Here is a 13,214-nt window from a genome sequence, read left to right as displayed (position 1 = left end):
TGTGTGTGTGTGTGTGTGTGTGTGTGTGTGTGTGTGTGTGTGTGTGTTGTTAAGTCTCTGTGTTCCTGTCTTGTCCAGTCCCGGCCTCTGGGTCGCGCTGCTAACAAAGCAGACCAGCGAGTCAGCGAGCTGCAGGTTCTGATCGAGGAGCTCCAGTGGGACATGGAGAAGATCCGCCGCAGAGAGAACAGACTGAATGCACACCTGATCGAGATACTGGAGAGGGTGAGGATGCTCTCCGTGACAGTGTTGTGCATATGTTCCTGTTATATTGAGGCGTCTTATAACACTCCCTATAATGCATCCCAGGTGAACAGCAAAGGTTATAAGGTGTGTGGGGAGGCCAGCAGCGTCTGTGGGACCATCACTATCAACAAGAGAAAGGTACGAATTTAATTTAATGATTAAGACAAAGGTGTGATTTTGTAGCTTTTCTGTCAATGCCTTACTTTCCACACTTTTTGACTTCTCTCCTGTCAAGTTTGAAGAAATGAACAGTGATATGGAGGAAAACACGGAGCTGGCAGACAACCGCTTCGTTGAGCTGCAGAAGCTCCAGCAGGACCTTCAGAGTGTGCACCAGGAGAACAACAACATGAAGGTGGACTTGTGTTTATCACACACCATTCTTTTGACTCCTTAATGGATCACCTTATTCTTACACCTAGAACTTAAATTCGCTGCTTTGAAGAGTACAAAAAGAGGGACATTCAACCAAAAGGATTCTTTGAAAAAATAGTGCCTCCGTGTAAATGTTTACCTAGAAATCTCCCTGTTGAACCTTACAAAAGCAAGTCAGTACTTTGTTGTATTAAATATTTAGTATTTCATTGGCTTCTGCCTCTCTTCCTCTCAGGCGGAGCTGCTGAGTCGAGCAGCATGCTTGGTAAAAGAGACTGCTGAGTATCGCTGCCTGCAGTCCCAATTTTCTGTGCTCTACAACGAGTCTCTGATTCTCAAGGCTCAGTTAGATGAGACGCGCGCTCGTCTCAACACTACTAGGACATCAAGGCTTCGACAGCTGGAGCACATGGAGGTAAGTGTGTGTTTTGTGTATGTTGTGTGTGTGTGTGTGTGAGCGTCCTTTTCTTACTCTCATCCCCTCCTGTGTGCAGAATGATGAGGTGGCTCTGCAGAGGAAGGTTCGTACAGAAGTCTTTCAGCTGGAGGACACACTGGCTCAGGTCAGGAAGGAGTACGAGATGTTGCGCATCGAATTTGAACAGACTCTTGCTGCCAACGAGCAAGCAGGTAACTAACAGAACCGGGGTTACATTAGGTGAATTAGGTTTGTGCATGATTTGTGCTGAACATGCTTTATATCTTAGATTCACATCAGCACCTCGCTGACAAACTAACTAGGTTCACATTCCTAATCCGACCTTCATCTCTGCCGGCCTTTTCCGCTCAGGCCCTATCAACAGGGAGATGCGTCACCTGATCAGCACGCTACAAACCCACAATCAGCAGATGAAGGGAGAAGTGGTGAAATTCAAGATCAGACTGAGAGAGTCACAAACTGAGCTCAACCAGGTAGGTCACCTCTCACCAGCTTGTGGAATTAAATAGTTCAGGTTATTTTCACAGTAACCCATCTGATTGGTTTAGTATTGTAAAGTACAACCGCACATCACACATAAACACATTCATCTGTTGCCTCTTTAGGTCCGCGCCTCAAAGGGAAACGCCATCCTCCAGTCCCAGTCGAGCACAGAGATGGACGTGAAGGATGAAACAACCTCTCCTTCTACACCAGCCCTCTCTGGAGAACCTGTGGTCAAGACAGAGACCGACAACGGCTCCTCCACACCCAGCAGCACTGGTAACGCCAAGATGGCCGACAATTTATTTTTACTGATTTCCCAGTGTCCTTATGATACTTATTCAGACATATTGGGATTGTTCTGATTGACAATTACTCCTTCGCTGTTATTTATTTTTCTTTTCTTTAGGAGCCTCTGTGAAAACGGAGCCCGGAGTTGAACCTGAAGCAACAGTAAAAGAGGAGGAGAAAGAGAAGGAGGAAAAGAAAGAAAAGGACATTGTAAAGAAAGAGGAGAAAGAGCGGGAGAAGGAAAAGGAGAGAGAGAGGCCGACTCGCGGCGGTGGGAGCAGCAGTGTGATGAAGGAAGAGAAGGACAAACCAGGGAGCAGCAGCCAGCCTGAGGAGTCAGCCGGGGAGCGCCTGTCTGTGGTCGGAGGCTCGAAGAGGAAGGAGATGGAGCAGCTGAAGATCGTCCGAGCTGAACTCAAGTAGGCTGCACGTGTGGAAGTTGGTTATTTAAGTGGATGTTGGTTTTTGTAACCTACCAAACAGAATAGTTTTGTTAAAGACTCTTCGTCCACTGTGCAGGAAAGCGCAGGAGTCCCAGAGGGAGATGAAGTTGCTGCTGGACATGTACCGCTCAGCACCAAAGGAGCAGAGAGACAAAGTCCAGCTCATGGCTGCAGAGAAGAAGTCCAAGTCTGAGGTGATCAACACTGCACACTGTAGAAGTTGTTGTGTGTGTGTGTGTGTGTGTGTGTGTGTGTGTGTGTGTGTGTGTGTGTCAGTCCCATATTAACAATGCTGATTCCAGGGAGAGGAGCTGCGGCAGAGGCTGAGGGAGCTGGAGGAGAGGGAGAGGAGGGAGGGCAAGAAAATGGCAGACGAAGAGGCTCTGAGGAAGATCCGCTCTGTGGAGGAGCAGATTGATATCCTCAACAAGAAGCTCTCTATAGCAAAACAGGTGTGTGAGCTGGTCATTGTATAACTATACACAAACAAAACCCTCCTTTTTTATTTCTCTAACACTCTTATCGCCTCCACTGCTCCCTCTGCAGGAGGAGGACGCGCTGCTGAGCGAGATGGACGTGACGGGCCAGGCTTTCGAGGACATGCAGGAACAAAACATTCGCCTGATGCAGCAGCTCAGAGAAAAAGACGACGCCAACTTCAAGCTGATGAGCGAGCGGATCAAGTCCAACCAGATCCACAAGCTGCTAAAAGAGGAGAAGGAGGAGCTGGCCGACCAACTGCTCACTTTAAAAACTCAGGTGAGCCACCAGGCAGCACCGTGAGGGGCGATGTGCAAGTTTGAACACGCGGGTGTTGAGATACAGTTAAATGTCAGTGATCCCCACCGGCAGTTACTTTGATTGAAGGCTCGAGGGATTACATTGAACCATTTTCATTCTTCAAATAAAATGGCTTGTCAATAAATAGAAGTTGAAATAAAGTCTACACAGTACACATTTTGCTCTTCACTATTGCTTTTTTGTGTGTCTGCTTCTACTTGTTTTCTAAATTTCTGGTTTGTCATAATAATGCTTTTTCTCCAAAAATCACATTTGTCTTTTTTTCTTAAATCTTTATTCACCGTGATGATTTTCTTTTGTCAGGTTGATGCCCAGCTGCAGGTGGTGAGGAAGCTCGAGGAAAAGGAACGTCTTCTGCAGGGCACCATCAGCACTGCTGAGAGAGAGCTGGCACTTCGCACACAAGCTTTGGACATGAATAAACGCAAGGTAACGCATCGTTCAGTAACCAGGAGCCACATCTGCAGAGTTAAATGAGGAGTGAAATGAAACTGTAATGACATTTAGATATGCGCAGTTGTTCCTAAACACACATTCAGATACTATACACAAAGGTACAGTATGAGAAGAAAATGCATTACCACTAAGGTTAAAATAACAACATCTGTCTGTCGTCCTCCAGGCCCAGGAGTCTGCGTTGCTGTCGGAGGAGATGCGAACTCAGCTGGAGCAGGTTCAGCAGAGACTCAACCTGGTCAGAGAGGAAGTCATAGAGAACAGCATCTCCAGGGAGAAGGAGTCCTTTAACGCTCGACGAGCACAGGTATCAATATACACAAGTACACTCAAGCCATACAATGTCAACAAGTGCATGGACTTAAAAGACAAGGCATTGTCCCAACACACAATTACATTTGTTTAAAACATATTGGCAACAATTGTCTTAAATTGTAGTTAACACAGGAAGAACAAATTACTCTTTTGACTGTCATAAGACTTATGGAATGATTCTTTCTCAGAATACTCTGTTTTCTAACGACAAATTAGCTTTGTGGATGGACAGAAACCCTATGCATTCACATGATGGGAAGTTCCAATATCTTGCTCAGGATTATTGTGGTCATAACCTCGGATGTCATAACAGACTCTTTACTTCCAGCTGTTAACTCTGACCGTGTTTCAGGAGGACATCTCCAAACTAAGGGGAAAGATCGAGAAGGCCAAGAAACCAGCTGAGAAAATCAGCAATGGAGACGATATCCTGAATGAAGAAATCAATGATTATAAGGTAAGTTTCTGTGATACAAACAATATTTTTTTTCTTTTTTCAATCCTGTTTTCGCTTCTGCTTTTGGAAAGTCAAAGAGATTTTTTGTGTGACTGTTGCATTCATAAGAGCATTTTACACCACCACACATTTTGTGGAATACACTAACCCGTTTTCACATTAGAAGATTTATACTTTCATGTCTGTATGCTAAATATTAAGCTATAGCTAGCAGCTGGTTAGCTTAGCACAACGACTGGAGACCGGGCAAACAGCTAGCCGGCTTTGTCCAAAGGTAATAAAATCCACCAGCATTTCTAACGTTCATTAATTAACATGTCATAAGACTTTTTCTTGGCTGTGAGCAGTTGCAGGGAAACACACACAGACTTCAGTCCACCCCCAGTAAAACCTTCTTGTCTTTGTTCTTCCTATTTACCCTAAAGACATAAGAGTGGTATCAATCTTCTCATCGAACTCTGCAAGAAAACAAATAAGTGGGGCTCTCAGGGCTCTGTTGCTCTTGTAAGATAGATAGATAGATATGTACTTTATTCATCCCCAGGGGGAAATTTGTAAAATTGTAAGTCGGCAGCTTCACTGAATGAACCAGAGTAATCTGTATCACTGTGGATTCCAGCAAAGAGACTAACTGCCAGTGTGATCACACCGTTTTGACAGGAACACGCACTTAAAATTCCGACCAACTGTGCAAAGACTCAACAACACACATTAGAAATAACTAACTTTTGCAAATAGTAGTTTGTGTAGTCGATGTCCATTTAGCTTTCTGCAGCTCAAAATGGATCCTGCTTTTTGGATCGTGATTTTTTTAACAGGTTTGGTCGTAAAAGGGGAAGTGGTTTGACATCACAAGTGCTCCAAATGCTCTGATGTGCACTGCCATACCACAAGATTTGTGGGTCAACTGTTCTCTGTACTCTGCATGGTCTTAAGAATCCTTCAAGGCCACATTCGGAGCTATAATCAGCCTTTCATATCATGTGATGTGTTCCTGAAATCAGTGTAGCTGCTGAAGGGCAGTTGAGCTGGAAGATATTTGTGTCCACTCATTCAAAACCACTCAGCTCAGAACAAGAATGGCTTTTCAGTTTATTCTTCAAACCTTTTCCTCCCCCCCCCTCTCTTTCCCTCCCTCTCCCTCCCTCCCCCCCCCCCAGGCACGCTTAACGTGTCCGTGCTGCAACTCTCGGGTGAAGGATGCGGTACTGACAAAGTGCTTCCACGTCTTCTGCTTCGAGTGCGTTAAGACGCGCTACGACACACGCCAGAGGAAGTGCCCCAAGTGCAACGCCGCCTTCGGAGCAAACGACTTCCACCGCATATACATCGGCTGAAGCCGCGTTTCCCTCTCCGTGGATACTAGCAAGGAAAATGCTCAACAAGAAAAGCAGTCGTACAAAAAGGTGCCTGGGAGTGAGACTCACCACTGCGCTCACATATCTGCTCTGAACATGTACCTCCTCCTCTGCTCCTGTGTGTACAGGACACACCATCAGTGTGATATCTCCAGATCATTCCAGCTTTGCAGTGATGCTCTGAACTGAACGCTTTCATATTTTATTTTTGTTAACACTGACTGAGTTTGGCTTCTGCCATCCAGTATCTACTACTTGACTGTATGTTTTCAGATACTGGTGCAGAGGAAAGCTTCTGCGAGTTTGTATCACATGCTGAGTGTTGTGTGTCTGTGTGGTAGGTTGTGTGTGTGTGTGAGTGAGTGAGAGTGAGAGTGTGTGAGTGTGTGAGTGAGAGAGAACAAACCAGAATACAAAGAAAATATGAGTACAGTGAGAAAACAGTACAGCTGATGTTTGCATAATGTTGGTGCGTGCGTGTGTGTACATACTGTGTAGTGATTGTTTAAATTTTTTTTTTTATGAAAACTTCTTGCCCCAAAATGTTCTGAAATCTCTCAAATCTGACTTGATGCTGTCTGTTAGTTATTAAAGTGACATCTGAACTGTCCGGCTTCTGCTTCCATCTCACTTGTTTTTCGGTCACTAATTCTTATGAAACCCGCTGTGAGTAATCTTAACATTTGACCTGTGAGTGGTGAACCACAATTCCCAGTGTGCAAATCTCTGTTCATCCGTGTGCAGAGAGCCTTCCTCCTCCACCCCTCCTCTTCCTCCTCCCTGAACATCAGACGTGTTTGCATAGCCTACTGGAAACTCGTCAGAAACGCTGGAAGGAAAGGGAGCGCCGTGTTTTGAAGGCTGTGCAACAGAATCCATCGAGAGATTTGATGCAAGCTCGGAGACAAAGAAACGCCAAACTTGACTGTAGAGGAGCTCGGAGCCGAAGAAAGAAGCTTTAGGAGACTCGTGGTCCCCAACGTCACCGCGGTTCTACTGGTTTCTTTCACGCGCAAAGCTTCAACAGAAAACTTCCGAAGACGTTTCTATATATATATATATTTTTTTTTTAATTACTTTCTGCTGCATCTCGACGGACTGTTGAGTATCTCGGTCGCTGCTGGATCTTAAGCCTTTAACGGGTTCTTACCAAATATAGCCGCTGTTAATGCTGGCGTGTCCTTGACGGAGCTGAGCGGTCCTAAATTGGATATTTCCAGCGCTGCCAAAGTTTATAATTAAATTCTCAGATATTTTTGAGTCACTACGCAATACATTTAGTCTAATTTGCTAATTGCACGCTTGAATCAGTCGGTGTGTTCATTTGAAGCTGGCGCGGTTCTTGCCCTGCCTGTCGTGAGCTGCAGCGTGTTGGTGTGAAAGAACCCGCTCTGTAGCCGATGCCTGCTCTCTACAGAAGCCATTTTTAAGTCTTTGATTTACAGTCATTGAACACGAGCTCTGCTCTGGGCTGCAGCTTTAACCTGTGCACATACATTATTTTAGCACCTATCTTTTATCCCCCTATTGTTCTCAAATCCTCAACAATGACTTTCTGTGCGTCTGGCTCTGGGCGCGGAGGGTGTGCCACGGCTCGGTTTTTCCTCACCACCTATGTGGCAGTGCTGGTGCTCGGCTGGACTGGAGCTGAAGCTGAGCAGGCCAAGCCGACCGGGGACAACCCACCGACGGTCACTCTCGGTACTCTGATCACCGGAACCTGCCAGGCGCTCCAGCGGTACGCGGAGTCAGTGGTGGGAAGCGGTGTGATCCGGTCAGCTGCTGAGGTAACGTTACAGAGAGGAGGTGCACCGCTGCTTGATAGCAACGATGTCTCTCCGCCAGGAAGTGGCTTTACACTCTCCTCTTTTTCTCAATTTTTAACGTCCTAGTTTCCCGGATGTCTAACTGTTTGCTCTGTCACTGTTCTTGATCTATAACTGTAAACTAATTTTCAACTCCAACCCTGTCATCTCTCTCCATCCTCACCCTTCACACATTCCTCTCCCCATGCCCCTCAACTTGTTAATCCCTCCCCTGATCCCCTCATCTTCTCTGCCCTCGTTTCACGTCTTCATATATCCATGCCCCCCCCAACCCAACCCCTCACTCATACACTTTTCTCCCTCCCTGCTTCCACTCGGCTGTGGTTCCCTTTCCCCCAGCGTGCAGTGTTGTTTCTTGAATCAGTGCTTGGTCAGGAGAACGTCTATAAAGTGGCCATGGTAAGAAACCTTCCTGGGTGTCTCCATCTAGCCTGCTCTGACATGGTCCCTTAAACAGAGGCCTCTCTTGTGGCTCCGTTTGGTCCATGTCACCTTAGAGTTAGTGCAGACAGTAGGAGCATGACTGTAGTGACGCTGTGGCTTCATCTGTGTTTCTATACAGTGGTAATTGCATGAAAGGCCACGATATAGTCCTTGTGAGCTTTGAAGTGGTAAACAGTAGGCTGAAGTGGTTCAACATGGCTCAGGTGGTAGCTCTGAACTCAAAATATAGGGTGTGTACATGATCCTTTAGATGAGAAATTCATATCTAATGAGCCCCGAACTGAAATAGTGTTATTCCATGTGAATTTGGTTTTACATGATTCTGTTTCCAGTAAGAAAAAACAGTTTAAAAGGGGAATAAAAAATAATGTAATAGTGATAAAATGTAATCCTCAGGGTAAACGTTAGTCAAAAGATCTGCACACCGCACTGATATTTCCCAATAATGTAACGGAGCAACATTTCTTTTCAACAAGGTGTTTGACAGGCATCTCATAACGTTGCTTTGTTGAATTCACTGGGAGCTGCCAGGACGTTGTACAGATCTTTTGTCTAACTTTTGCCTCCAGTTTTTTTTTTTATCCACCTGTAAAAGTCTTTTGGATGTTTCTGCTCTGCACGGTCTTCAAATGTTAATCAAATAAGATGCATTAATATGAGATTACATCAACTCAAATAAAACTAAAGTGTTGTTTCGGACTTGTATCTCTGACATACTGGACAGTTCTCACGTATGTGCCAGTGTGCAGTGCAACAGGTGCAGATAAGATACTTGTCCAACTTACTGGACTACCCATGACCTTGCCTGATGAGGCTACGCTGTGTATGTTTGTGTGTGCAGTGTGATTTTGGGGGGGGTTGTGAGCAGCAAAGACTGTACAGGAATAGAGAGAGGGTGTCCAGCTGTCACTCACATGCACAACTTTGTCCAAGTCAACAATACAGCACTTCTTCTATCTTAAGGTGCAGCTAAACAGCAGTACCATCTAAATGAGTTCGGCTGCAGTGAATATCACACCTGTTGGTGTAAATATACCAGAATTATACTCTTATCTGCCTGTGCATTGGAGCCATGAGAATAAATCTAGGCAGGCTGTGTTTCTGTAAACCGATCTGTGTTTTCTGCATGATTATTATGACAATGCTGCCTTTCTTCATAGTTGTCTTGTGTGATAACAAAGTCTCCACCCTCCCTCCACACCACCACAGTTTTTTGAGATGGTGATCCGATTCCTTGCTGAAGGAGCTGCCAGCGGCCTGAACGTCATCGCCGTTTACGTCACAGAGATCCTCCGGGTCACAGGATTCGATGGTGGGTGTCCGGATGGCCCGAATTTATGTGTGCTTAGGCTTTGCTGCTCAATACACTTTTTGCCTCCTGTATGTGGAGCTTTCTGCAAATAGTTTACAAGAGTAAGATAGGATCAGTGACAATGAAAGTTTGAAGTGAAAATATGCAGACGTGCCTCTCCCTCAGGCAATTTGTGTAGCCACTCCTTTTATAGTATGAATGTTTGCTCCTGTTACTTCCTAACAGACGGGTATCTGCAAGCCTTATTCTTCGAATGACATTAAGCCTAAACTGGATTTCCTCCCTCCACAGTTGGACTGACGTCGCCCCTCTTCACTCCAGAGGGCGTAGCCGCCATTGCCCAGTGGGGTCTCGTGGCCCTGATTGGCTACTGGGTGCTGACCATCGCTCTCCGTCTGCTGATCGGCGTGGTCAGGCGGGTGTTCTGGGTGGTGAAGACCATCTTGGCGCTCTGGCTTTTTGGACTGATCGTGACCGACAAGCATGCCGCTGCAGACACCACGGCGGTTCGACTGGGCGGCCTGGTGCTGGCATATGTCCTGTTGACTCTGCTCACTTCTTGCTCTGAAAAGACTTGTGCAGTGGAGCACCGGCTGAGCTCCCTGGAGGGCCGGGTGAAGGTAGTAGAGAAGAGGAAAGGGGAATAGTGGGCTGTATAGGGTTCGAGGGGAAGGAGTTACAGATGGACAACGGTGATGGTAATGTCGGTTATGAAAACAGTAACATTGATGGTTTCTGTATGCGTGTGTCAAACTATATGGGAAATAAAGTAACCTCTGGGATTTTTAATCGGAAATGTTCTTTGTATTGCCTAAAAGAAAATGCCTAAATTATGAAAGCTCGTGGAACATTTTTACTATAATAAATAACTGTAATCAAAGACGCAAAGGTAGTAAAAGGCTGCAACAGCAAGATGATTGAATAATACAAGTCCGATCGGAAACTGTATATGTTCTGTATTGTCTTTTCCACAGTCGTATCATCACAGCAAAATTTCACAGAGTTCTTTAATTTAAACGATGTCAGCATGACATTCTCACAATGACAAAGTTAACGTGCTGATTTTTATCTGGGAATGTTTACCTTGTTGTTCACCATCTTAGTTTAGCGGGCCAGCATGCTAACATTCATAAACATTCATAAACCAAAGTATTGAATAAAATTAAAAATTTGAACCGATGGTGGACTTGGATAAAAAAAATTGTGTGTGTGGGGGGGGGGGGTCATTAGGATTAATTCTATGGCCACCATTTATATGTACCAAATGTCATGGAAATCCATCCAATAGTTGAGTTTAGCTTTGTCAGGGAAACTGGAACAATCCGGTACCAAGCAGTCATCTACTTCTGTTTTAACTCGCCACATTCAACCCAGGCTGACTGGTGGCCTGTTTACAGCCTCTTAAGTCCCCATGTGCCTGGTTGGTTCCCTGCTGCTCATTTAACTTGAAACCGCCTTGATCCTCCGAGTTCACTTCAATGGTTGTCGCTCCAGCTGAGTGGAACAACCTGACCTCGGCGCCAGAATAATCATTCCTGCTCGCTCACTCTGCAGCAGTAAAACTCACTTTCCTCCTACTCTTTGCTGTGCTGGAGTCGGCCAGATATGAATCCACGGTGAAACTAACTCACAGTGTCACCACCTCGCTGCATCAACACAAAGACACAGAGCTGATTCTAGACTGAAATACATTATTGTAAAAGTAAAATACCAAATATGAGAAGAACACAGTTTGTGTAACTGGAGCCTTTTACTTTAAAGCTGTAATGAGTATCTTTACAATTACAATGGATCAAATAACTGTTTAATGTGGTGTCTATACGGAAGTGGTAACTATATGGAAGCTCCGTATAGTTTCATTTCCCTCAGAAGCAAGTGGAGATCCAAACCGAGCTAAAAGAAAGACGTACACTGATGTGGCCAGAAACACAACCAAATGGATAATGTTGCTCCAGGTCATGTTGAACGTGTAAATAAGCAACTGTTCGTTATCAACAACTTAAAATGTGAAAATACAGTATGTGGGTGTTCTGCTCACAACTTGTTTCGACGGCCTCCATGTGGCTAAAAACCAACAGATAAGCAATGCTGGATTGAACTGTAGGTACAAACTGGATTTGTCCTGTTTGGGGAAAAAAAAAAAAAAAAGTTGTAAAATAATTTTGCTGCTAGAATTACATAATGTCGTTTAGAGGTGTAGCCTGTTGTTCCCAAGTGGAGCGCAATCCACTGTCATCTACAGCATGGATAAGATCCGACTAAACTAAACATTCTTCATATGAAGCATCACGTACTAGTCCAAAGATTATGACTATTTCTGTATGTCAACACCAATAAGATGTCCGTTTGTCAGAGTCCCAGCTGTGACCGTGGGGGAGCCAGCGTCTGTCGCGTCATTAGTGTTTCCGGTGAGTGAAGCGCAACCTTTCTTTATGAATGAAACACCATACTTACTGTTACATTTCAAATACTTTTCATTAAAAAGCGATCGGAGTTAACGTACCTTGGTGCATACTGTATCGTTGTAAACATGTAAAAAGATCGCTAACGCTGACCTCGAAGAGAGAACAGCGCATAGCGCGGTGACGCGTTAAAGGTTCATTGCGCTTATATTGTTGACATTTCAGCCAATACGTTAAGTATGGTGAACACAGTTTTAACCGATTGTGTTTTTTTAAATAAACATGTTCAGTACGTTTATGGTGATAATTAAATTCCCATTCATGTTTAAGGTGGAACATATTAAATTATGTCTAACAAGGGGTTAAAATGTATATGTTACAGGATACAACGTGATAAAAAAAAGGAACAGATACTAACATACCAATAGTTATAGATGGTGATATGTCTCATTGTAAATTAAGTATATCCTTAGTCATTGATTATACAGTATATGATTTTCTGAATGAAGAAAATAAGTGAATGAGGTTTTATCTTAGAAACAGATAATATTATATATATATTATATTTTTTTTTAACTCGCAGTGATGACCTTGGGCGGTCATGGAAGTGATCTGGCCTACCGTAGATTCTGCCCACAGAAGTTGTCTGTATATACATATATATTCTTTATGAAATTTTAAAAAATAGTATTGTGTGCTGGGCATATAATGAAGAGATTTAAGTGTAACCGTAGATCTCAACCTATAATTGAATTATGTGATCAAAAGTAAACTAGATATATGTTGCATCATAAACAGTAAGGCATTATTCCACTGCAGTCCTACTTATAGCACAAGTATGTGGTACACTTAGAAAGATTTTCAGGATCACTGAGGGCAAATATCCAGAAATAAGTGGCATTATCGTGTACACAAACAGATTTATGTCTCTGTAGTTTTTCTCGAGGACACGCAAGGCTTTGTCATATTCTGGCTGAGTTTCCTCTGTGAAACATGGGGTGTGAAGGAATGTATATGCTTGGATGAGCTTTTGGCTGTGTGGTGACATATTGGGTGGGTGGTACTTGTAGTAGCCGTTAAGTGGTGTTGAAGACATGAAGACAGTGGAAAAAAATACAAATACGAACCAAATAGTTTAGTGCTACTAAATTTAATGCACCTGACACAAAGTCCAAATACACAACAATACATACACAAGATGATGACTTGTTTGGCCATACATACATTTTTGAACAACATATCATGTTCTCAAAAAGGCAGTGTGCGTGCGTAAAAGTCCCAAATATATGAATTCAATAAAGTTAAACTTTTAAAGTAATGCACTTACGGTACAATGTTGACATACAAGCAATACAGAGTTGTTTTTATGTGATTGAAAATATGTAATAGGAAAAGGCAACTGGGTCTTGTTATTTATATTTATACAATATGACTTCAACACATATAGATGTGTGTGATTTTCCTGAGCAAATGAAATACAGTAACTATATATCAATATTACTTAACATCTGCAGCTCACTTGAAGTTAATTTTAATTCAGAATCTACACTACAATGCAAACATCAG

The 13,214-nt window shown here is 43.7% G+C and overlaps 2 protein-coding genes across 3 annotated transcripts in view; both read left to right on the top strand.

Moving 5' to 3' along the window:
• rnf20 (ring finger protein 20, E3 ubiquitin protein ligase) overlaps window positions 1–5,665 on the top strand; it is a 7,226-nt gene extending 1,561 nt beyond the window's left edge. Inside the window, 15 exon segments of the mRNA XM_031858083.1 lie at window positions 79–225; window positions 310–384; window positions 482–601; window positions 857–1,036; window positions 1,116–1,251; window positions 1,412–1,533; window positions 1,666–1,822; window positions 1,953–2,253; window positions 2,354–2,471; window positions 2,580–2,729; window positions 2,824–3,036; window positions 3,382–3,507; window positions 3,701–3,841; window positions 4,202–4,306; window positions 5,467–5,665. Coding sequence (XP_031713943.1) covers window positions 79–225; window positions 310–384; window positions 482–601; window positions 857–1,036; window positions 1,116–1,251; window positions 1,412–1,533; window positions 1,666–1,822; window positions 1,953–2,253; window positions 2,354–2,471; window positions 2,580–2,729; window positions 2,824–3,036; window positions 3,382–3,507; window positions 3,701–3,841; window positions 4,202–4,306; window positions 5,467–5,643 — 2,268 coding nt within the window. The 3' untranslated portion in view covers window positions 5,644–5,665.
• A 1,533-nt stretch (window positions 5,666–7,198) lies between these two features.
• LOC116389412 (transmembrane protein 109) lies at window positions 7,199–10,035 on the top strand. 2 transcript variants are annotated; one of them, XM_031858085.1, is made up of 4 exons: window positions 7,199–7,451; window positions 7,830–7,889; window positions 9,144–9,246; window positions 9,538–10,035. In XM_031858085.1, the coding sequence occupies exons 1-4, from the start codon at window positions 7,212–7,214 to the stop codon at window positions 9,891–9,893; spliced, it is 759 nt and encodes a 252-aa protein (XP_031713945.1). In that variant the 5' UTR covers window positions 7,199–7,211; the 3' UTR covers window positions 9,894–10,035. The 2 variants fall into 2 exon arrangements, with proteins under 2 accessions (XP_031713945.1, XP_031713946.1); XM_031858086.1 differs by lacking the exon at window positions 7,830–7,889.
• The last annotated feature ends 3,179 nt before the right edge of the window (window positions 10,036–13,214 follow it).

The sequence above is a fragment of the Anarrhichthys ocellatus genome, unplaced genomic scaffold (assembly GCF_004355925.1).
Source record: "Anarrhichthys ocellatus isolate YVR2014 unplaced genomic scaffold, GSC_Weel_1.0 scaffold19, whole genome shotgun sequence".
NCBI classification, from domain to species: domain Eukaryota; kingdom Metazoa; phylum Chordata; class Actinopteri; order Perciformes; family Anarhichadidae; genus Anarrhichthys; species Anarrhichthys ocellatus.
This window is presented reverse-complemented; position numbering and strand designations above follow the sequence as displayed.

Excerpts from the sequence above, each read along its gene's own strand:
- LOC116389412 (XM_031858085.1), top strand. The coding sequence starts at position 7,212 with ATGACTTTCTGTGCGTCTGGCTCTGGGCGCGGAGGGTGTGCCACGGCT. Across the intron at positions 7,890-9,143 it reads ACGTCTATAAAGTGGCCATG|TTTTTTGAGATGGTGATCCG; the intron begins GTAAGAAACCTT and ends ACACCACCACAG. Across the intron at positions 9,247-9,537 it reads CCGGGTCACAGGATTCGATG|TTGGACTGACGTCGCCCCTC; the intron begins GTGGGTGTCCGG and ends CTCCCTCCACAG.